General features: G+C 38.2%; 2 protein-coding genes across 5 annotated transcripts in view; one reads left to right on the forward strand and one right to left on the reverse strand.

Moving 5' to 3' along the window:
- The window catches only part of LOC139979435 (lysosomal alpha-glucosidase-like), a 37,130-nt gene extending 13,279 nt beyond the window's left edge, over positions 1 to 23,851 (reverse strand). The window contains exons 1-10 of one of the 2 annotated variants that reach the window (XM_071990217.1): positions 23,418 to 23,851; positions 10,584 to 10,690; positions 9,500 to 9,765; positions 7,607 to 7,726; positions 7,317 to 7,447; positions 6,595 to 6,743; positions 5,787 to 5,958; positions 4,082 to 4,175; positions 2,286 to 2,398; positions 1,482 to 1,607 (exon numbers count right to left, since the gene is read on the reverse strand). In XM_071990217.1, the coding sequence (XP_071846318.1) occupies positions 1,482 to 1,607; positions 2,286 to 2,398; positions 4,082 to 4,175; positions 5,787 to 5,958; positions 6,595 to 6,743; positions 7,317 to 7,447; positions 7,607 to 7,726; positions 9,500 to 9,765; positions 10,584 to 10,690; positions 23,418 to 23,528 (1,389 nt within the window). In that variant the 5' untranslated portion in view covers positions 23,529 to 23,851. Of the gene's footprint in view, positions 1 to 1,308; positions 1,435 to 1,481; positions 1,608 to 2,285; positions 2,399 to 4,081; positions 4,176 to 5,786; positions 5,959 to 6,594; positions 6,744 to 7,316; positions 7,448 to 7,606; positions 7,727 to 9,499; positions 9,766 to 10,583; positions 10,691 to 23,417 lie in introns of both variants that reach the window. The other variant, XM_071990216.1, reaches the window with a different exon arrangement.
- Positions 11,648 to 24,270, forward strand: part of LOC139979434 (cytoplasmic dynein 2 heavy chain 1-like) — a 91,103-nt gene continuing 78,480 nt past the window's right edge. For 2 of the 3 annotated variants that reach the window (XM_071990213.1, XM_071990215.1), the window contains exons 1-4: positions 11,655 to 11,816; positions 14,149 to 14,403; positions 22,413 to 22,559; positions 23,800 to 23,962. In XM_071990213.1, the coding sequence (XP_071846314.1) occupies positions 14,209 to 14,403; positions 22,413 to 22,559; positions 23,800 to 23,962 (505 nt within the window). In that variant the 5' untranslated portion in view covers positions 11,655 to 11,816; positions 14,149 to 14,208. Of the gene's footprint in view, positions 11,817 to 14,148; positions 14,404 to 22,412; positions 22,560 to 23,799; positions 23,963 to 24,270 lie in introns of all 3 variants that reach the window. The other variant, XM_071990214.1, reaches the window with a different exon arrangement.

Raw genomic sequence — 24,270 nt, forward strand, 5'->3', positions numbered from 1 at the left:
TCAAGGACGTATCAAACAGGATTGTTTTCACATTGTCTCTTTTAAGTTCTAGTATAAAAATAGATAAAAAATAATCAAGAATTTCAGTGGATCGCATGACTAGACAAGATAATATGCAGTGTATTATTGTGCAAAGTGGATATCCTGGCAGACATTTGAGAAAAGTACAAAAGTCTGGTTTTGATTTCGCGATGTACAGTATGTCATTTTAAAATGTTCACATGATCACTTTTGAGACTATATTATCACTAAAAAGAACTAAAACTCTGGGCAAGATCATGTCTGGTGAATTTATTAAATATCATGTATCCTGAGAGAGGTACATATGACAGGTAAAATAATATTAATTTGATTTAGCATTGCCATGAAATTACTTCCATACCTTTGATGTTTTTAACTGGTTTTTGCTTTGAATTCTCAATACATCATCACTTTGATCCCATTTGACCACTTTATCAAAGGTTATCAATATTGGAGCTAAAACATGTGCAATTTTTTACTCCAGCACAATTTACTTCAATGTGTTAGAGTCATTTGGAAGATAAACATATAGAAAGAGTACTTTTGAAAACTTTCCCACATTTTAGCAGATTGTGAGCTGAATGTGATACTGATGACCACAAAAATGCATGATTTAGTGATTAACACATGACTTAGTGACCAAAACACAAGACTTAGTGACCAAACCACATGACTAAGTGACCAAAACACAAGACTTAGTGACCAAACCACATGACTAAGTGACCAAAACACAAGACTTACTGACCAAACCACATGACTAAGTGACCAAAACACATGACTTAGTGACCAAAACACATGACTTAGTGACCAAAACACATGACTTAGTGACCAAAACACATGACTTAGTGACCAAAACACATGACTTAGTGACCAAAACACATGACTTAGTGACCAAAACACATGACTTAGTGACCAAAACACAAGACTTAGTGACCAAACCACATGACTAAGTGACCAAAACACAAGACTTACTGACCAAAACACATGACTTAGTGACCAAAACATGTGACTTACTGACCAAAACATGTGACTTACTGACTAAAGCATGTGACTTACTGACCAAACATGTGACTATTAAACTGACTAGACATGTGACTTAGTGACCAAAACATGTGACTAACTGACCAGACATATGACTTAGTGACTAAAACATGTGACTGTGTGACCAGACACAATCTAGTTAACACTCAAGTTAACAAACAAAAAAATGACATATCATAACAATATTCATGAAAAGAAAGAATTAATAAAAGAAAACGGAAACAGGTTGAAAATTAGAAGCCTTACAAATGGGATGTTGTAAGCTCGCATACGATCAACTGTTTCTTGAAGGGTTTGTAAGGTATTGTAACCATAGCGACAGAGCTGGAATCCTAGAGACCAATATGGTGGCATGTAAGGTCTGCCAACTGCCTGAAATGAGAAAGAATTGTATGCTCATGTATTCAATGAGTACGTACATATGGTATCTGATAACTTCGCATCCGATCCACAGTACCCTTCAGAACGGACTGACTACCGTATCCCCAACGTGAAAGTTGAAATCCCAAGGACCAATATGGAGGAAAGTAGGGTCTGCCCACTGCCTGTTCATAACACAAAAATGTTTACTAATTAACAGAAATGCCAACAAAGACACTTTTGGGGACCAAAAGTAACTCCATGATGGCCTGACTTCTAGTAGATCTAAAGCTGATTCTTCCTCATCCATGAATTAGTAATTAAAGCACCAAAGTAGAAAACAAGTTTGACTCAAACTTCCAATTTACAGAAGTAAGAAGCATATACTGTACACAATGAATACAATATGAAACAAGAGCATATTCTGTGTGCCAATTCATATACTGTCAGAACCAAAATCTTACTAATATTTTGCTGCTAAACTCTCTAGCATACCAGAATTAATTTGTCTAGGATGACCGATACGTGCAGTCAAATTGAGTTGGAAATTTAGCAATGAAAAATTAGTTTTCTTTTTTACATGTAGGAAGTGTTGGCAGTATAACACCCTAATTAGGGTGTTAGCAATAAGAATTAATAAAGCATTTATAATAAAGCATTTATATAGGTATGTCACCAATTGCACATATTGTTTTGTTTTCAAGACATTTTAAAGGTCTGCTTTATTGTAGGCTCCAATTACAGCATGCTGCAGCTAGGGAAGTTTTGTGATTACATAATTGACCTGCCACGGTTGTAAATCCACATCAGGCCCAAATATAATTCGGGTATCACAAAATGCAGAAAAATTTAAACACATTTACCTCAGTGTATTGGGACACGACATCTTCTGGAGTAGGCCCAAGGAAAAAGTAGAAATCTAATATTCCTCCAATTGTGCGAAAGTTAACATAAGGAAGTGGTGACATTTCCACATCTGTAAGGAAGAGTAAACAAAATTTAGCACAAACAAACATGAATGCCCAAATCAAAGGTACTTACAGCTCTGTCAAGTACATAAACTGTATTATGTTCTTACTATGGATCTCCCATCTTTACGTGGAACAATGCCTATTTTTCATCAACACAGCATCTTAGTTAATAAGGAATTTATTTCAAACTGGAAAGTTCTGTCAACATACATCATAGTATATAGGCCTTTATACAGAAAATTGCCAGGCATCATATGAATTTTGTTCTTTTTTATGAACCCTCGAGTTGGCATAAAATATTGCACAAATTGGGAATAGCATGTTTTTGCTGTGTACTACAAAAACTTAGTCATACAATTTTGCTGGGAGTCTATGGGGCATACTTGTGTTGGAAGCAAATCTAAAACTGTCTTTCATTCCAATGGTCTAAATACCAACAAACCATGCTACTCATCTAACTAAGCCTTAGTTATGAACCATTGGCAGAATTGGTTTGAAATGCACAATGGTAACTCAACTTTTCCCTCATATTACCGAACTTCACTCATATTCATGTACTATTTTATCATAGGTTGGTAGTATATTGCACGTGAATTATCTAACGTTACACCTGTGCAGAGTGCAGACGGTTTGTCTTCCAACTCTTAAAAGATATATAGGCTAGCCAAAACAGCATGATAAACTGGCCTATTACGCGAGAGAAGAAAATTGTACAGCATTTTCTGTGACAAAGTCAAGTTACCATGAAAACCTCTGTACTGGTTCGTTTAAAATCCATCTTGCGTTATTTCTGACAATCCTTTGTATTTTTATTTCAATTATTTCCCTTTTAAGGGAAATTTTATACTTAAGCATCGTCGGTTTGTTTATCAACTTGTGAGGTGGCACGAAATTGTATTAACTACAACTGACGTTGTGAAATTGTTCCTGGAAACTGTATTTGCATGTTTTGAGTAGGCTACCTGGATTATGGAACACACAATTATGTGGAATAGAATCAAAGGAGCCCCGTCCCAATATTTCAACCGTGATAGTTGACAGCTCTCTTGACATGAAGACGTTCATAAAATAATTGACGGACGGAAACAGAAAAAATCATCTACAAGTTTCCTCAAACAGCTTATCAAATTATTATTCTGTTTGAAAGATAACATTGTAGCGTTCCATCACCTGGCACAAATCCGAAGGCTTGACATCATCGAACCACATAGGCCTATGCAAGGCTTGCATTATTAGTGAATTTCTATCTTTATTGAAAAAAAAACTTAAAATAAAAACTTGGACAACTTCGGACACTTATTTGAGTCATTCAGTGACTGCCGTGTTTTCGTGGTAGCATACAGTGGGCAATTATGCAGCACTTAATGAATTTTTATACTATCTGGATCACTATTGGTCGCCGTTTAATTGAAAATACCGGCCCTATCTTTTGCGAATTTCGAAAGGACGCGCACAACAACGTAAAGTCTGCATCTGGAAGGGGCCGAGTTGTTCGAGGAAAACCTAACCATTGTAACAAACGTTCAAATAAGAAACAAAATACTTATTATTTTGTAAACACTTCAGGCCCAACGAACAACATAATAAGAAACTGGCACACTGAAAATTCAAGGTACCGATCTAGAAAACCAAAAATAGTAGGCCTACTCGGTGGCGCTCAATTTTTTTTATCGTCAAAGCAAACTTACCTTGAGCATTTGAGTTCAAAATAAGAACTCCGTGAGTGTTGACACCGCTTACCACAGTATAGTACGGATGTACGCCATATATATTAACATCATTCTATCAAGAAAATTACACCAAAAACAAAGTCAGAACATTGATAATTAATTTATTCTAAAACAATTTAATAACACTATTTACAAAGTTAACTGAATGAATAAGATATCTGAGAATCTGTCAATATTCAATCTAGTGTCAACTCTTCTAAAAAAAAAACTTGTAGGGGAAAGAAAACAACGAGGGTCGGAACAACAAAAGACAATTAATATGTAAAAATAAATGTTTCGATATTCTTTACAAGTACGGAGAATTTTGATCATAAATTGCTGACAAAATATAACACAATTTTGTCACTAAGCACCCCAGTTATCATATAAAAAACATCAAAGGGGAGGGGTGACCACGTACCCGTAGGCCCCTTCCGCAGGCCACAACATCCGCCACTGAAGACTCGCCAAGATGTAAAAGGTGAAAAAGTGGGAACACGCATAAAAGAAATCAAAACTAGGGTAAAATATGACACTAGGCCTATATCAGTTTTACTATAGTTAAATAAGTTATTTTTTGACTTGCAGTAAGGTTACTCGAAAAGCTTTGTTTATCGTGTACAATGTACAGGCCTGCATGATTAGTTTAGTTTAGAGACCCAAGGATCAGGAAGCATTACAGTAGGTTATTTTGAGACCCTATCCGTGTTACTGGATCGTGGATGAACACCGGCATATTTCAAGCCGTCTCTTTTCGATATAAGTGGATCAGAGGGTAACGAGGCAGGGGTGTGAATTTGCTCCCATTCCTGCTCCCGGGACCGCCATTTAACGTCCCCATCCGAGGGACGAGAGTATATGCCCCAGTATCTGACCACTTCCTAAAATACTGAGACATAGGCAAATACTGGTGACACACATCTGAAATATAATCTCCTCTCATGCAAGCATATGGTTACATTCTCACGTGTTATCAGGTGAACTACATTCCCATTTACACTGTATTGTATACGTTGTGTAAACCCACTCGTATATATGATTTTAGACAGCTACTTTGCATCATAAATAAATCATTTACAAGAAATGCATGCAGCTGTTTTGGATATGGAACAACTGCAACCGTGTAATGCAAAATGAAAGACTAACATACAAACCATATGGAGACTTGAGAAGATACTGTACACTTCAATACTTCAGATCTGACGTCTCATAAAGTATTAAAAAGCTAGTTTCATCTTAACATTCCTCACCCTCTCTAGAAATAACTTAAAGTAATATTAAAATATCACCTTCAACTGGGCGCCTTCCCCATCCCCCCTCCCCACCTCCCTTCAAAAAACATATAATCAACAAATAAGACTGAAAAAGCCAACAGTCCCGTGACAGGTCATTGACCAACTCAGCAATGAGCAAATAGGAGAAAATATTGGAATAAAGAACATTAAATAAGTAAACTGATCCCCGACATCCATTGACTCATGGATGTAAAGCAGACTGTTATATATAGCTGATATCGTGTGAGCTTCACATCTTTACCATAAGGATACCAAGGTCGTTTCTCTTATATTTGCTGGTTGCCCGGGGATGGAAGAGGTGGGGAGGGGAGAGGAGAGGGTATGGCAGGTGTCAGGGGGATTTTTAAGCGGGTTTAAAGCACGTATCAATTAGAGTTTGTATGGCTTACATCTGGTGGATTGTCCCTGCTCCACATTCCATATTTCTTCCAGTTCATGTCATGGTAGAGGCTATGATGTTCTGTTTCACCGAATCCATATAAATAACTACCAACAGGTAATTTGGTGCCAATCTGGATGAACTGATCCTCAAATGTAAAACCACTAAGAGAAGAGTCAAACCTGCCAGAGCGAATGAAACATAGATCGATATTCACAACAACACATTTAATTATTGTAATTTAAAGGGTTTAAGTCTTGTAAGTTAACATGATATCAGAAAGAGCGCCATCATTACAGATCCAATTGTCAATCAAAGTCAACAAGACATACCGTAAGAGCGAGACACTGGCTGAGCCATGATTGATGTGGTGTGACGAGAGAAAGGGAATCGACCCCCATTCCGGGATCCCCGAGAAAAGAATTAATGCAAATATGTTGACCCACGAGTCAATCTGCCGCCCCCACTTCGTCTAGACAACAACCAATACACCACTCAATGGTTTGTCATTGAGCTTAGGATCGGGACAGAAATAAACACATTGGCTCCACTTCAACGCAGTGAGAGAAGGGTTGTGGTGATGGAGTGGGGGGGGGGGGCAGTCAGGAAGGATATCTGGGTAATAAAATGAGCTGCAAAACAGCCTAAAATATTGTAAACTACCGGCAAATAACCGAAAATGCAACACGAGGACTTCCTTAATGCATCGACCAACAGGTCTACCCCGTATATCTTGACGATACCACTACGTTTATGGTATATCTTGCATACTTGTCGTGTGTCATAGTACGAATAGAACGAAGATGTCGTATGCTTACAAAACTTCTCCGTTACTGTTTCTTGTAACCTTGAAGTAGAAGTTTGGCGTGTCACCGAACGTAATGCTGTATTTTGGGTTAGAAGCTTTGGCTGAGGGTGATGGAATCTGGAACGGTACTTCAAAACGAGCATTGTTTGTGTCATAAATCTGTAGAGATCATACACAGAATTGAATTTAACATGTAGTACCATACACCTTAAGACATGTCTGGTTGTTGTATATACATGTAATTCAGATTTGGTAAATGTTATCGATCCGAATCACAGTAATAACGATTGGAGTGAATCTAGAATACTTATACATGGAAGGGGGGGGGGGACCTCTACCGTTGTGTAGCTTAATCAGTCGGTGTGTAAGTGGGGGATCAAGTTGGGATTTGCCCCCCCCCCCCCACCAACCCACTTTTGAAATCATGTGAACGTCACTGAGTGGTTAAACTATAAGCGAGAAGTGAGTCCCCAGTCTTTTCTGCAACTGAATTCGGTTTCTATACTTTCTTCTTATATCGGCAAATAAAGTGTTTACAAAAAAGTGCAGGATAAAAGTTTCAGTAGAGATCAAAGTAAACAGAGCAATAAAAGTAACAAGTTTCTGAGAAAACAAGATGACTTTGGGGGAGTATATCACCAAAAGATGACTGTGAAATATATTTAAAATCACAATGACCGAGCCTTCATTCCTACAAGATTCAGAAAACAACGTATATCCATGGTAACCTACCTTAACTCGCAATCTATCTTCAGTTTGGTATTCGACATCCACAGTCAAAGACGTAGCAGGAGCGCTAAATATGCCGGAGCCACCTTGGTAACTTAGCGTGACCCTTGACCCCTTAGCGGTGCTATATTGACCTGTAAAATAAGGTTTGGAAATTTGCACTTCCGCCAAGGCTTACCAAATGAAGATAATTTTTATTATAATCAAGTTTGGCCAATTCAATACATATTTGATTTGTTCAATAAAAACACCACATAATTATATTATATTAAAATGAACGATGAGGGTTCTACCTGTAATTGCGTATGTCTTATAATCTTCTGGATAATAACACCATGGGACACCTTGGTTGGATATTGGACACCATACACAACCTCTGTTCTCGCAAGAACTTTTTGTGACTGTCTCCGCATCTAGAAAGAAAGAAAGAGAAATATCACCACATCGTAATTATTATTTTTCATACATAAATAAAACAATTATCATATATAAGTACCTCAATAGTTATAGTAAGTGCACAGAGAAAATAGCAAGAAAAAATAAAGAAGATAATGCACCCTACTTCTGGAAACAGTAGCGTGTACAAGGTGTGTGTGGGGTGGGGATGGGGAGGGGTAGGTTGATTCAGTACGTTCAGTCTAGAATGAATTAGCCCACTTCTCGTGCACACGACGTCTTAAGGATTTCACAAAGATCAGTGCCCTGCACCTAAGTAACTTAGTGTGTGTCAAATTGTCTTCTATTATTTTGGAACGGATTTTCGGTGGCAGACAATTTGACACTTTTTATGGAAAAGAACAATGTAGTCCACACTGTTAGTTCACAATCTCATTTGAATATCTTGTCGTTAACTCGAGATGTGGTTGATTAAAGTAACACATTTGACTAAAACTGAATAAACGCTCTTTTCTGTGAATTCACAGTGATGTCATAACGATGATCGTTATTCAACTGCTTTTCTTTCCTTTTTGTAAACTTCCTATATTAATTTAGCCTTGAAATGTGATTACATATGGAACATGTTCTTAGCTGTGAATGTTCTCTGTAGTTAAAATTTCACCAAAATAAAAAAAAAATGTATAGAAAATATTACATTTTCCCTGTTGATATAAATGAGTCAAATATTATAAAGCAAAACATAAAAAAAATTAAAACTGAATTGCTGTGTTGTCATTATTCACTTTGTTATTGACAGATGCATTCACAAAGTACCACCAACTTTGAAAAACCATACGGCATCTTCGCTATATAGAACGCATTATGAGGATTAGGTTTTGACCTAGAGAGATGCAGAACAATTCCAATATTTTTATTCAGCAAATCAACTTCAGCCACAGGAATATCCGTTACTTTAAGGAGTTGCTGTTAACTGGTTGTGAAGTTTGGGACAACTGGAGGCAATGCTGTAACTTCTAGCATATTTCATGGCTATATTGATTCATTTGAATACAGCCACGTCCGTTTTAATGAGTACAAACCATGAGTTGCTTTATAACAACTCCATGCTCAACTACATTCCAAGCTCAACTCTCTTTGCAATAGGACTAATTTTTACAATTTGAGAAATCCAAATATTACGCCATCTTTTAGAATTATACTCTTTAAGAACTCGTTTATTTACAGAGCAGCCATTTTTGTACAAAACGGCTCCTTAGATCCTTTATTGTAGCTTTTTGATAATGTTTTAGAATTTTACTATTTAAGAAGTCGTTTTATGTACAGAGCAGACCTTTTTGTAAACTGGTAAAGACAGCTTCCTAGATCCTTTGTTGTAGCTTCTTGATAATTCTGATAACTTTTGTATGGCTTTTTATGTTTTCACTATTAACTTAGTCTCGTAAACTTTTATATGTCTTAACCTGTATTTTGATGTTTTGTATGTTGTTATATTTTTATCCTATTTATAAATTTCTCTGTAAATTTATACTGGAATAAAGAAATGAAAAATGAAAATGAAAATGGAACAAGAGAATATCTCAAATCCTACTAGATTGGATTGTCAATCAAAACTAAAGCGGAGATCTGTAACCGTTTATAACCACTGTATTATGGAGGTCTATGACACGGGCTAGGGCTTGGGATGGGCAGGCGGGCGGTACCTGAATGGTGCGGTGGTGGGGGGGGGGAGGGGATGGGGAGACGCTATTGTTAAACAATATATCGCATCGTATTTTTTGTTCTCTAACCTGGGTGGCAATCCACTCTTTCGAAATCAATTTGGGTGTCCGCCTGGCAGTCGACATGTTCGTGATAGAAGCACCATGGAACGCCAGGAGTTTCATCTGGGCAGTAACCACAGGCGTCTTTATTCACACATTTAGAGCAGCTTGGAACAGTTTCCCCGACAAGACAGTCCGCTTTACTTGAAACTCCGGTAGGACATTCCATAGGATTTGTATTGTAGAAACACCATGGAACGCCTTGAGTTTCTGCTTCGCACCATTCACATCCTCTGAGGATAAAACCATTCATGTTATGATTGTTTACAATAAAATAATTCTCTTAACGTTCTTATATATACTTTCAACAGATGAACAGAAAGTTCATTTATACACCACACAGGAATGGATTAACTTTGAGTAAACCAAATGTCTTTTTACACAAGTTATATTTTCTGCGACGACCTTGGTGGTTATAGTCTAAGCATAGGTTGGCAAAATGCATTTTGTCCCCCACTACAAAGTGTCTGACTCTCAGCTCCAACCGGTCCAAAATTGACGCCCATGGATTCAAGATGGGAGGTAGTCTTGGCCAAGTCGTTTGTAATAGTCTTTCTCGCGTGTAAACTGTACATGCCTCAGAGTCCGTTTCTGCCTACCACGAATGTGCTTTCCCAATGTATTTTACATGCCCGAGGATCTATCCGATACAAACCTAAGCCTATCGAAAGCGTTGCCGCGGGCGTTCTCTGGGCAGTACAGCATATAGATACGGGAAAATAGCTTTGTGAAAAAGAAAGGTACACTATAGGCTACATACTAGGGTTTAAACAAGACTAGAAGGAACGATGAATTAAATATCGTTTTTCAATCAGTTCCAGGGTGTGAGATTAATTTAAATGTGTATTCTATTTTCTTTCTTCTCATGATACTCTTAATTATTGGAATGCAACACACCTATATCAACCATGGAGTGAGAAACGAACGCCACAACCCACACGTCTATGGTTGGCCGTACGGGTCATAATGTCTTCCTTTACGCGTAAAGTTTAGACGTTATGACTCGTTCGGCCAACCATACAAGTCTGCTTATGGTTTAGCAAAGACTCACCTTGCAGTGCATGCAGATTCCGACGCCCCCTCTTCAGGATGGCAGTCTTCACGTTCAGTTTCTGTTAGTTCGGTTGGACATCGATAAATGTCATAACTAGTGGCACTCTGCAGGCACAAAATCGAAAGAAATGCATAAACGATAAGCATTTTTGTACCTTTCATTCTGACAAGTTAGAAGCAAATGGAAATTAATTTTAATAAAGACCACGACCGTGAGTAATATCAATATAGACTTAGCTACTGTGAATTCATCATAACCTCGAACCGGGTGTTTGATAAGCAAATGATAAATGTGTTTACATAACTGTAAAGATAGATCTATGTCATGGGTAACATATTGTCTTGCAAAGGTATTTTCACACAGGTATGTCACTCTGATACTTTGCCTTTCTCACTTGTCCCACACTGTATGGAGCCCCACAGCACTAAAGTACGCCACCATGAGAAACATATAATTTGCTACAGTTTTAGTTATGTAGAGTATTTTGATGATGTTGATTTCCGTATAATTACCCCGTTATGTTTTATTTAGTTTATTCAAAGTTGCAATTGATGTTATTTCAGGAGCGCACAACGAGATTGACGATTTGGAACGTTGTACTACATATCGGGACTCGGGCTCCTGTCATAGTTATCACACTATCGAGAAGGTGTCAAAAATAGACATTGTCGGTTCAGTTTTTGGCACTTTTTGAGTCATCATCTATTTATTATGTTGCCTTTGATAGTTCCCAAGTTAGCAATGCAGCTTTTAGTATTGTCAGGAACCAGAGCCGTCTGTGAATTTCGTCAATTAATAAAACGGTGGCGCTAAACAAAATTAAATAGAGGTAAACTCCGAGTTTCAGCATTTGTTGTTTAAATACTTTAATGTCGTTAAAGGGTAATTTGGGAGATGTTGTTACTTGAATAAAAAAAATTTAATGTCAGTTTTTTCATTATTTTTAAAAATTAAATTAATTTTAAAATTATTTAACACATTTGTAATGATTTTATAGATTTAATTAAGGTAAAATTTTTGGATTATACTTTCATAATATTAAGTATCTGTTTTCTCTACATATTTTAACAACTGGAAATAGCAGAAGGCAGTGCAGTGACACTGTTTATGGAACATTTCAGTTCTACGTTAGAACTCAATTCAACATTGTGAGAAAATTCTTTTTGAAGTTCTACCTGTTAGTCACTAATGTTGAAGCCGAAAATCTTAGGAACAACGTCTGTTATTTTGGTAACCTGCTTAGCTTGTTTCGAAGTTAGGCTAGCATATATTTCCTACCAGTAATTATTACTTACGTTAGGCTAGCCAAATATTTTTCCTAGATACGCGACGCTACAACATGACAACTACAATGTGACATCCTATTGACTGCAGCATGCACTAAGTTCCGGCTAAATCAGCCGGGCGAATACCTCAGATCGAAAAAGAAAAACAGAAAAAGAAATAAATTCCTGAAGGCCTTATCCTTGACAACTCAATTTACCCTCAAATCTAGGCTAGAATAATGCAAATGAGAATAGGTATGGTCACTATCCCCCTCTCCCCCAATGATTTAAATGAGAACGTGCAATGCAAATTCCCTTGTCGATTGGTTGAAAAAGATTCACCTAACTGTTGCAATTGGCAAGGTTTTATCCTTCTTTAAACCTAGCCTACGTTTGGATAAATAAGATTTATGATAGTGCTTAGGCTGTACATATAACCATCAGTCTGGTAAATAGCAATAACTAGTCTAATGATATGATGATGTTTAATGAATTGATATTTGCAAGTGTGGCATAGTTTACAGTACTCCAATGCAGCATAGATGCATAGCATTCTTAACCTTTCACTGCTCTCCATAATGTACAAGAAGCCCTGTATTTTGTTATGTAATGTCAGGTATGCATGGTCACTGTTTTGCTCAAGTTCTTTTTGTTGTTGTAGTAGCCTAGGCTATCTTTTGGTATTTTTTTCAAGTCACTCAAGAAAATCCTGGGCATGACAACCATGCTTACAGAGACTATGTGATAGTCTGATATGAATTATGACAAGTATTAAATAACAAATTTCATGTAAATATTCATTAATTTCATTTATAAACTTGTTACACACAAGAAAACGAGAAGCATACAAATTTTTCAAAGATGTTTCTAATGGTCACAAACTGTACCATTTGTGCCTTTATTCGATCTTTTTTCGGTCTCAGATAGCACTTCTAAAAGACATCTTCTAAGCACCAAGATACTTTTGATAGCGCCAAGCAGACTGATGTGATGATCTCATTCATTGACAATATATATAAGCAATAGAGCATGACAGATTCTTTCAATATATAGAGTAACTAACCCTTATCAAAATGGCTTATTATCTCAAATATAGTTGCCACACCTAGATGTTTCTCTGTTTCTTTGGGGACAACATAGGGAATATTTTAGTTTTCACATGGTATTGCAGCTTTAAGTTTTATATCTTATGAAATGGTGAAAATAGTATTTTATATCAGTGTCCAAACAATGCCATATAGACATATTTGCATTTGTTTAGCAAATTGGCCATTTTGCTATACAAACTTGGATAAATTATTCCCTGCAACAAAGAACATTGGACCCAGTATTTACCGATTAACCCATATTAAGTACATACTGATACTATTCAAGATTTTTGTGGTAATTTTCAATTACAGTATATTATGTCAGGGACAAACTAAAACGAATGACAGCGAATGACAATTGACTTTGTACAGGGTTAATTATCATTCGCGAATGACAGCGAATGACAACGAATGACAACGAAGGACGGTGGTGAGAAGAGATAGAATGATTAACGGAGTGGAGTAAATGCGGTTATTGGTTTTCTGCGCAAACATTTTTCTGTGCTAAGATTTGAGGAAAATCGCATGTTACGTGGTTGCAGGGTTTTTGCGATTTAACCCCGATTTTCCTACGCCACTGTTACAGAGTAGCTCCATAACTGGGGCAAATTTTCTCCTTTTCCAGTCCCTTTTGCACCCTCCCCCCCTAAATTTTTTTTTTTCCATAGAAATGTCCAATATAAGGACTCTTCCTGAAATTTTTAGCCGTTTCAAGATTATAGTATTGTTAGTTTCTAACAATTAATGTCGGAAAAATGACGTTAAATTTACTTTTTAAAATGAGACTTACAGTTTCGCTTACTGTAAGGTGTGTTTGTATCTTGTCCGTACTATACTAGATCTGTAAGCCACGCACTTCACGTCCACTCGGTTTGTGTGACTTTAATATACCCACGAAGTCTGAACTGTGATATCCGGTTGAAGCAAATGTCTGTGCTGTCATTCACTGTCATTCGTTTTAGTCAACGCAATTTTTTAGTGTTTACAACATATTATCATTCGTTATGTGTAACGCAATTGTCATTCGTTTTAGTAACACCCTTATGTCATTACAATGTATCATGCAGTATGCTTTGGTTTGCAGATTATGACAGTTGAAGTGCATGAGTATAGGGGTGGTGAAGGGGTGTTATAGTTGATGGAAATGATTTCACTTAAGTGTCTTGTGACCAAATTTTTAATCTTTAATTCTTCTAAATTGTTCTGCAGGGTTGTAGAAGCCAGGATTGAGTTTTGATGATTGGTTAATAGGTTAGATATTTGTCAGCAATGCCTTTGGCTGACCCGAGGAAAGAGTTTGTTATTAGTTCTTGTGCTGGATTCTTCGGTATACTTTCTGATGAGTTGAGTGACTTGCAGAGTGCCAAGGAGCTTAATTCCTTCCTAGATGATGGTAACTGTACTGTTCTTGCGGCGAGATCGGACTCTGCAAAGGGGAGCAAGTCAGTCCAGTTTACAAATAAGGTGAGAGAATATTGATGTGAATAAGGGGTTTGGGGGGAGTTTTTGGGGGCAGTATAATGAGGCAGTACAATACCAGATGTTACAAAAAACTTGTGCGATTTATAAACTGTACTGTAGGTATGATATACTCTGTAGTGACCAGACGTAAGCTCGACTGAACAACCGTTACTTATGTTTTTCATTCTCGTTAGCATTTTTACTTCATCACGGTGCCCATTTTTTTTACGCAATTTATTACAGTATTCTTCCAGTTACATATGGAAGGATCCTTTTTTCCCCCTTGTAATTATCTCATCTCACTACATGTAATATGAATTATTGCACTTAACCCCACATCATAAATGTGAGGAAGTGTGTGAATCAGCGAGCAAGCGAGCGAAGTGTTGCAAACTCCTCCTAGACCCTAAGTCCTATCAAGTTCAAACTTGGTGGGTACAGTAGGTGCCTGACCATGACCAATGACGTCAAAGGTCAAGAAACCTAAAACTTGGTTTTTAGCCATTTTCTGTTTGTCAACATGTATGAAAAAGTCATTAAACCACACAATATGTAGAGAATGATGATTTTTTTTTTAAATAGGACAGATTTAGGTATTTAGGATCGGGTTAAAGGTCAACTGAGGTCAAAAGTCAAAATGGTCTAAATTGTGCGAAAAAGTATGTCCCAACCTCCTCCTAGACCGTCAGTCCTAGGTAGTTTCCTGACCATGTGAACGTATGCTTGCTTGATATGATGACATCAAAAGTCAGAGGTCAAGGTTCAAGAAACCTAAAAATTCGTTTTCAGTCATTTTCATCAGGTCAGCGTGTAGAAAAAGTTCATTAAACCACATATTAGTGTTTACACAGGTCCAAAAATCGGGAACCGGGTACCCGAGGGCCGTTACCCGTCGGGTATCCGGGTACCCGGAAAAAAATTGTTTACCCTCGTGTATCACGATTTTCAAGAAATTACATATTGGATGCTGTAATAAATGCATTATATTCTCTACTGACAATGTTTTCATATTCATATACGTAGGTGTAAGATAAGGTATAAAACCTCCCTCAAAATTTTTTATTTGCTTCTGTTTCTTTCATTAACTTGTTAATAAATTAATTATTTAATTATAATTAGCATTACTACTAACATCGCACTGCCGCCGCTGCTTATGCTAGCTCGTGCACGTCTAATGGATCAAACCATATAAATATCCAATTTAGCTCTTAAACAGTTTTTAATACTACTACTATCCATTATGCAGGCCCAGGGTTCGCATTAGCCGCGAGATTGCGCGATTCGCGCAATTTGATCGCATTAGTAAAAAGCCACTTGCGATTACTATTTTTTAGTTTTCCCGTCTTTAATCCATAAACATTGCGTAAAATTCCTTGTCAGCCTTTCCTTCTTTGAAATAAACGAATGGATAAATAATAATTTCTTCCACATTGTAGCCTAACACCACACTAAGTCAATGAGAAATCTAGCTAAGCCTAACCATCTATTTATTTGCTGGAGTTGTGACGCAGTTATAAGACATCCATGGAATACTTTCGTTATTGCTGTTACGTTCGACCACATGGTTGCCTAACACCACACTAAGTCAATGGGTAGTCTAGCCTAGCCATCTGTTTATTAGCTGAAATTGTGACGCAGTTATAAGATATCTATGGAATACTTTCGTTATTGCTGTTATCTTCGAACACATGGTAGCCTAACAACACACTAAGTCAATGGGAAATCAGCCTAACCATCGGTTTGCATTTTTTTTTTTTAAACAATCACACTTTGCGTATGATTCGGGTAATAAATTAGGAACCGGGTAGTATCGCGTTGAGCGGGCCCCTTCGTTATTTCTGTTATCTTCGACCACATTGTAGCCTAATACCACACTAAGTCAATGGGAAATCTGCCTAACCGTCGGTTTGCCAATTTTTTTTTTTTTAAATCACACTTTGCTTAGGATTCAGGTAATAAATTAGGAACCGGGTAGTATCGCGTCGGGCGGGTACCCGGGTACCCGGATAACCCGTGCAAACACTACCACATATGTAGAGAGTGACAGGACAAATTTTAAAATAATGCAGATATAGGTGTTAGGGTCGATGGAGACAAAGGTGAATGGAGGTCAAAGGTCAATTTGTCCTAAAATTTTCAAAAAGTATGTCGCGAACTCCTCCTACACCCTAAGTCCGAGCAAGTTCAAACTTGATGGGTAAGTGTCTGACTATGTAATCTTATGCCTGCATGATTGATGATAAAATAGGTCTAATGTCAGAGGTCAAGATCGAAAAACCTAAACATTGGTGTTTAGCCATTTTCTGCTTGTCAACATGTAGGAAAGAGCCATTAAACCACACGATTTGTAGAGAACGATGAGACAAATATTAGATATTCCTTTTTGGATGTTGAGGGTTAGGCTGAAAAGACCATGTAGGTCACAGGTGAAATTGGCCCAAATTTCTGGTCAGTTTTTGAAACAGAGTGAGTATGAATGTAACACCTCAAGGTAAAACTTGGCTAAAGTGGGTGTTTACTCTGATAATGGGGATGAGAAAGTCCAGTTTCACAAAGAAAGACCAGTATTGAACTGTTTAAAGATTGATCGAGTGCAGTTTATACGGATTGGCATATATGGAAAAGGCCAAAGGGTTTATTTTAGTATTGGGAACTAATGACTCTGGTTTACATGGTGAGTGTCTATTATTGCTATTTAAAGATTAAAAGAGGCTGTCAGGTTTGATCTTCCTCAAGTTTTCTGTCAATGGTAACAAACTTGGCTCCATTGACAATTAATTAAGCAAACCAATTGGCAAATGAGCGATGTAATTATATTCTTTCATATCGTCTTACAAAGATAACTGACTTGCCCAAAACAGGAAGTAAAGAATCTAACCATTCACCAAATAAAAAAAATAAAAGTCTCCTTAATCTTTCAGTTGCCACAAATGATTGGATAATATATAAATTCTTTTATTTTATGATTATTTTTTAAAATATTTTTGCATTAATAGAAATGATATGTGTCTATGACTCTATAAGCAAATAACGTTTACAATTGCTAGCATTGGTGTAGTAATTAATGTTATAAAAACTGTCATAAACATGGGCGGCGATCCGTACTTCCGAGTGGGGGGGATATGACCTTGTTGACTATCTAAGCGTAGCGCCACCATGTGTTGGCGCGAAGCGTACAAGAAATTTTTGGGATTTACAAACCCTCTAGATGGCCGGAAACGGCACTTGCCGAGGTTTCCAAGCGGCATATACCCAACTTTAAAATAGGGATTTCATGTCCGAAATATCTCATAATCAGGATCCAAAATACTTTTTTTTATTTTCGGGTGTTATTTTGGGAAAATTGCCCCTGTCAATCTTGTTTCAGGCGCTACGTTAGAATGTTCGAGAGCTCTTTATATTATTCGATGAAGAAAATGGCCTCATGCAGGCTATTATAGGCCTATACACATGCAATACACAATTACACATAGTTACATTCCTAGGTACCGATTGCTAGGGCATCCAGGTGAAACGTACGTGTATTAACAGGGGCGTCGGAAGCTATTTGGGATTGGTACGGAAGATCAGAGTGTGGCCATCTACCATAATTATCGGGGGGGGGGTGGGGGACGTTTGGAAGGTCAAACTACGCTACGCGCCACCATTGGTTGGCGCGTAGCGTTATGGAGAAAATTTTGAAAAAATGCCTCCCAGATTGCAGGAAATGGCACTTCCCGAGCTTTTCTTCTGTGCATTCTCCCTTGTCTGTTTTTGTACCCGATTAATCTTCTGAAACACATTTTGAAGTATGTTTTCATTTTGGTTCTTTATTTTTTGCCTTTTTTTCTTCGTAGTGCTACTTTTTTCTCCTTTTTTTGCGCCATGAATATTGGTCCGGCGAACCGCTCCGACGCCCCTAATTAAGCATTACCCTGGTAACATGAGATTCTCAGCTGTTCGAGGGAACATGTACGTGTGTAGGCCTACTATAGGGCCTATATGAATACTATGAGGGTGCATATATGTACTATATCAATACCGTGGGCGCAATAATACATTTTGTTGTTATAGGGCCAATGAAGCCTACAGTCAACTATTCTTGCTTTATAAAGACGGTTTATTTGAAAAGATCGCACTGCGTTTATGGTATAGGCGAGAAATGAAGCTAAAAAGAGCCGTACATTCACGATGATGCATAAATGAAGGCATGAAAATATTCTTATTCCTGGCATTTGGTGGGGGGGATATGGTGTATTACATCCCCTCCACCCATTTTCATGGGGGGGATATATCCCCCCATCCCCCCCAGGATCGCCGCCCATGGTCATAAAAACTATGAACAGACAAAAGCAACCATAGCATTTCATCTTTAATGACTATTTGACCCCCAAAAAAAGTGCGCGCTGACAGCATCGTCCTGATAAAATTTTAATTTCATTTGTGTTTAATTGCTCTTTTTATACTGTATGGCTTCTGTCATATCAGTGTTTCTATGTATATATGATATACATATTAATTAATTGCTATGACAACATTCAGAGAAAAGAACTGGTATTTATGTAGTTGCTTTTAGTATCTAGATTTTGTGGAAATTTGTCTCATAACACTGTATGAATGGCTTGATTTTGTGTTATGTCCTTCCATTACAAACCCGCACAGTTTTGTTTTTGTGCTGTTACATCTGACTCCTGCTATGGACAATTTGCCAACTGTTGTCAGTTGGTTCAACCAATCATGTGTGGGAGTTCTTGTCAATGATAGGGGACAGTTGCATCATCCAAGTTTCTTCTATTATCATAAAAATGAAGTTCACTTTGAGAAACATTTCTGCAATTTTTGCACTTTTATAGGAATTTGAACAGTTTGCGTAGCATTTTATAAATATATTTAATGGATTGAAACCGAATGACCATTCCAAACAGGTCTGGAATTTTCTGTTTAATTAGGATATTTACTTCGCACCTCTCTTACCTGTCTCCCACTCCACATCTGCACTTTCACACCTACCTATCTACACACTGGAAACATTTTAGCACTGCGCCCTCGCTCCCTGGGCCACGCCCACATTCACCTCCTTCCGGATTTACCCCACGGTATACAAACTTGTCTGAAATGTTCTACCTTGGAAAATTTAGATATAAACAAAATGACTTTTGTGTTTGTCTTTTTGTAAACACAAAATGGAAGTTAATGGTGATGGATGGATTTATGTCTCAATTAAATGTTGGTGTACTTTGCATTCCTTATGTACAGACCAGTTGAGACTCCTGTTATAAACCAATGTGTCATATATATATCAGGTGCGTATCCAGGGGGGGGCGTTGGGGGCGCGCGCCCCCCGGGTAAGAAAAAGAGGAGAGAAAAAAAAGAGAAGAAAAAAGGGAAAAAGAGGGGGAAAAGAGGAGGAAGGAGAGGAAAGAAGAAAAAAGAAAAAGAAGAAGGAGAGAAAAGGAGAAAAGGAGGGAGTAGAAGAAAACGCCTAGACACCGGGAAGAGAAAGAGGAACAGTCATAATTACAGCTCTGATCCCTATTACATACACAGGGTAGCCAGTGACGGATCGAGGATTTCGGAGGGGGCGTGCGCTCAGCTTACTCCTTACACCGACAACTCCATTTTTGACGTTTCCATTTTTCCTATCTCACTAATGTATATATATATATACTATATATAGTATATTATGACGCATGTGTGTATGGACGCCTTAAACAAAATTGTAAAAATTGTGATATGAAACCAACGGTGGCTGGTCGTCGGGGAACATTACTTCGGTATTAGCCCAGGATCTATATGCGAACTGCACTAGACATATGTCTTTCGATGCAACACTGTCATGCAGAGTTAAAATGTTATACAACGCGAACTGAATGCTAATTCTTACCCCACCCCTAGTACCGTAACTCATACAATGAATCAAAAATTAAATTCCGCATGCGATTTGAGAATTGAGCACATTCCCTGTGAATATCATGTAGTGGATCCAAAGGCGTATCATTGCCGGCGAGGGGTGGGGGGGGCGGGGCGAACGCACCCATCACTTCTTGAGATTGTTCCCATCTGCATGAAAACGCGCGCCCCACAACCCTACGCCCACCCCTCTAATCGCTTCCCAATGAGTTACAAAACCAGACCCATCGTATACAAAAGTCTACTTGGATTATTTTTTCCCTGATTTTTTTCTGCAGACGCCCATGCATTTCCCCAAACTAAATTTTTAAGCCACGAGATCTAAAACTTAAGGAGGTATGGGAGCATCATTGGGTCTGGGAAATGTTGTTTCCGGCGATCTGGGAGGAGTATTTGCCAAAAATTTCTTGTACGCTACGCGCGAACCCATGGTCGCGCTCCGCTTAGATAGTATCAGAGAACAGACACGCGTCCCCACCATTACCCAAGACTGATCTGCGCCCTTGCACCAATATGTTAACTGTGTCTGAATTTTCGAAATTTCCCTGACAAACATTCATAAACATGGAGGTTTTTCTGTATTGGCTGTCCATAGATGAAATTTTGTGCAACATTATGGGTATGTTTACAAGTGAATTGATTTCACGAGAAGTGTGAATTTTCAAATTCTGAACGAATAATGGGCTTAAAACCTTGAAAAGTGGGGCTGACGGGCATAGTCGTAGGAGCCTCATTTGATTTGGGGGGGCTGTAACGACTTGCCCAAAAAATGTAACCAAAATTTTTCGCGCGCTCCGCGCGCGTTCCACATGTGCATATCATATAGGCATCATCAGTTATTACATCACCTGCCAATAACATAAAATCATTTTCCGTGTTATTACCCTTCCATATTGGTTACAATTATTGGGGAAGTCGTTACAACAATAACGATTATAATAATAATATAAGCTTAACCATTGAAAAACACATTGCAAATTATTATTTTTTCAGTAGGTGCCAGTGGCAGAGCTAGGGGTATTGGTCAGGGGGGAGAGAATGGTCTGTAGGGGCGCTTTTGACACTATCTAAGCGGAGCGCCACCACAGGTTGGCGCGGAGTGTACAGAAATTTTTTGTAAAGATATTCCCTAGATCGCCGGAAATTACCCTTTCCGGGCCTTGCTAATTTGCAGATAAACGAAGAATAAAAAGGTGTCATCGCCATTTGTCAGAATATTGCACCAACAAAATGTGATAAATGTCACTAGGTATTTGAGAGCGCAATAAAAAAGTCAATAATCGCGAATAAGTAAAAAGTGGTAAAAAGCTGAAAAGGGCGCCAGCAGTCCATTAGAGTCCGTCGGGGGGGGGGGCATCCGCCCCTCTGACTGTATGGATGCTCCGTCACTGGTAGGTGCCCACAAAATTCTCAGCATATTGCCCAAATTTTCACCCAAAAAATTGAAAAACACACTGCAAATTATTATTCTTTCAGTAGGTGCCCGAAAAAATTCTCAGCATATTGCCCGAATTTTCACCAAAAAAATTGAAAAACACATTGCAAATTATTCTTCTTTCAGTAGGTGCTAGAAAAATTCTCAGCATATTGCCTGAATTTTCACCAAAAAATTGAAAAACACATGGCAAATTATTATTCTTTCAGTAGATGCCCGAATAATTCTCAGCACATTGCCCGAATTTTCACCAAATAAATTGGTTGGGGGGGCTGCAGCCCCCCCAGCCCCCCGCCTCCTACGCCTATGCTGACGGGTATTGTGGGCCGCGACCTAGAATCACCTACAAAAGCAGTGATCCACAGGAGATGTGATAAGGTCGACCATGATGTGTGACTGGTGACAATCTTCAAAAAGGTAACGGATGGAGAAAAAAAACATTGGGAAAATACTTGGTTACTCAGGCAATAGTGAACATCTAGTTGGTCATTTTCAAGCCCGAGAAGTGCCATTTCCGGTGATCTGGGGGGTGTCTAAACCAGAAATTTTCTTGTACGCTGCGCGCCAACCGATGGTGGCGCTCTGCTTAGATAGTAATTCGCGCCCCCCGGGTTAGAAAATCCTGGATACGCGCCTGTATATGCATTCAAGTACTTACAAATGATTTTGATCATATCTTCATCTCAAGGTACAACCCAGCGACAATGGAGAAAAGGTACTGGCATTTTTCAAACTCCGTCCAGATGTAATTTCACCCAGTAGTATTCACTCGGATGTCTTGACTGTGTCCATGCTGGACTCCCCAACTGGGGTCTTATTTCATATGGTGGACAAGGTAAACTCTCAAGCAAAGCTCTGGTTTAAAAGTTTAACAGCGCTGCTCCAAAATGCTCACGGTTGATTCTTAGGTTTACACAATGCAAAATGTTGAGTTTTTATGTTTATCTGCTCAGTAACGGTTATTCTAGTTGAATTGCTTATATATGGGGTCATTCCGTGTGAAATCACGGATGGCTGTTGCTGCACCCTCTCCAAAACTTCCCAAATTTAGTGTATGCTTGGAACACTATGAAATAAGCATATTCTGAAAATTTCAGATTTGAATTTTTTTTCGAATTTTCAAAAGATGTCGAACTGCAACATCCTCCACAATTTGGTGATATGATATGGAATGACCCCTTATGTCAAAACTTTTCCCTTAAGTTGTAAGTTCACTAAATCCAGATCTTAGCCTGCTTTCACTCACACATGTGAAGACCATCATTGGCTAGCTTCCAATACCATGTAAGTATCAAGTGGTACGATCTTTATCGGATGATACATTACAAAATGCTGTTTGCAAATTTCCATGTGACAACTATTCATGTGTGCATCATACTGCAGGGAGGTGAAGTTTACTTGAAGCGATGGATGAAAACACAATGTATCAATTGAAATTGTAGTTTCTCTGTTCATGAAAGTAGAAATACATCTTGAACTTTGATTGAATTATTGTAAAGCATGAGTAACTATTCAAGTGATCTACTCCCATGGATACATAATGATAAATCATTTTAGTGAATGTTTGTAATAGTCAACCCTTAAATCTTTGAAGGTTTAGGCAGGCTTCTTCTCACCTACCATTCTCCTTTACGCATTGTGCAGTTTATGTTAAAAGACTAGACCCTTATTGCGAGAGAATGGGGGTACATACCTGTATGTAGACTCTATCCTCTGGTGAAGTATCTTCCAGAACCTCATTAGTTATCTTGTGAAATTGTAAAATGAGGTTTGCAATTATTCCCATACGCCAAAAGAGTGACATTTTTCTCCCTATGATTTTGGTTACTTCCTCCTATGGAATGGAATTTCTGCTGGTGCATTCGCTTTGCAAACGTTTCGTTGGCTTTCTCCTTATTTTCTAATATTTGTTGCTGGGTCCTACTTGATTTGATGTCCACCAGACCAGCAAATTAGAGTGCCAGTAAATATGGTGATAAAAAATGTGCACACGTGTGTTAAAAACTTATTTTTATCTTTTTGAAAATATATAACTTGAGCTGTGTTCCTTCTCTTTTCCCTGCCCACCCCAAAAGATATTTGCTCCTCTTCTGATCAAAGACGAAAAATGGAACCAGACTTTTGACCCTAAACTTCAAAGTCTCCTGAGCGAACTCCAAGCTGGACTCGGCAGCCAACTTCGGAAGACGAACTCGTCAGGCAAGGTTGCTGTCAACGAAGATGAAAGTTACTATTCAGGTGGGTTTTGTAGCATTACTTTCTCTCATTTAAAAAAAAAAGGAAATTCCCAGGTCTGCCTTGTGAAGCACACGGCATGAAATTAAGTGTAGACTTGATGGTTAAGAAACTCTTGTTGGCTTGTCGAGTGTTGCTGGTATTCTTCTATTCAGTGTAAATAGATTCCAGAGCTACAGCACCACAATAGCATCAATTTCTACCAACTCTTCCTCCCCCCACCCCCCCCCCCCTAAAAGAAACCCAGCAGCTAATATATCTATTGTACTACCTGCAAATGTAATATACTTTTGCCCTCAGTTAAGTTTGCA

Source organism: Apostichopus japonicus, chromosome 14 (genome assembly GCF_037975245.1).
Source record: "Apostichopus japonicus isolate 1M-3 chromosome 14, ASM3797524v1, whole genome shotgun sequence".
NCBI lineage: Eukaryota > Metazoa > Echinodermata > Holothuroidea > Aspidochirotida > Stichopodidae > Apostichopus > Apostichopus japonicus.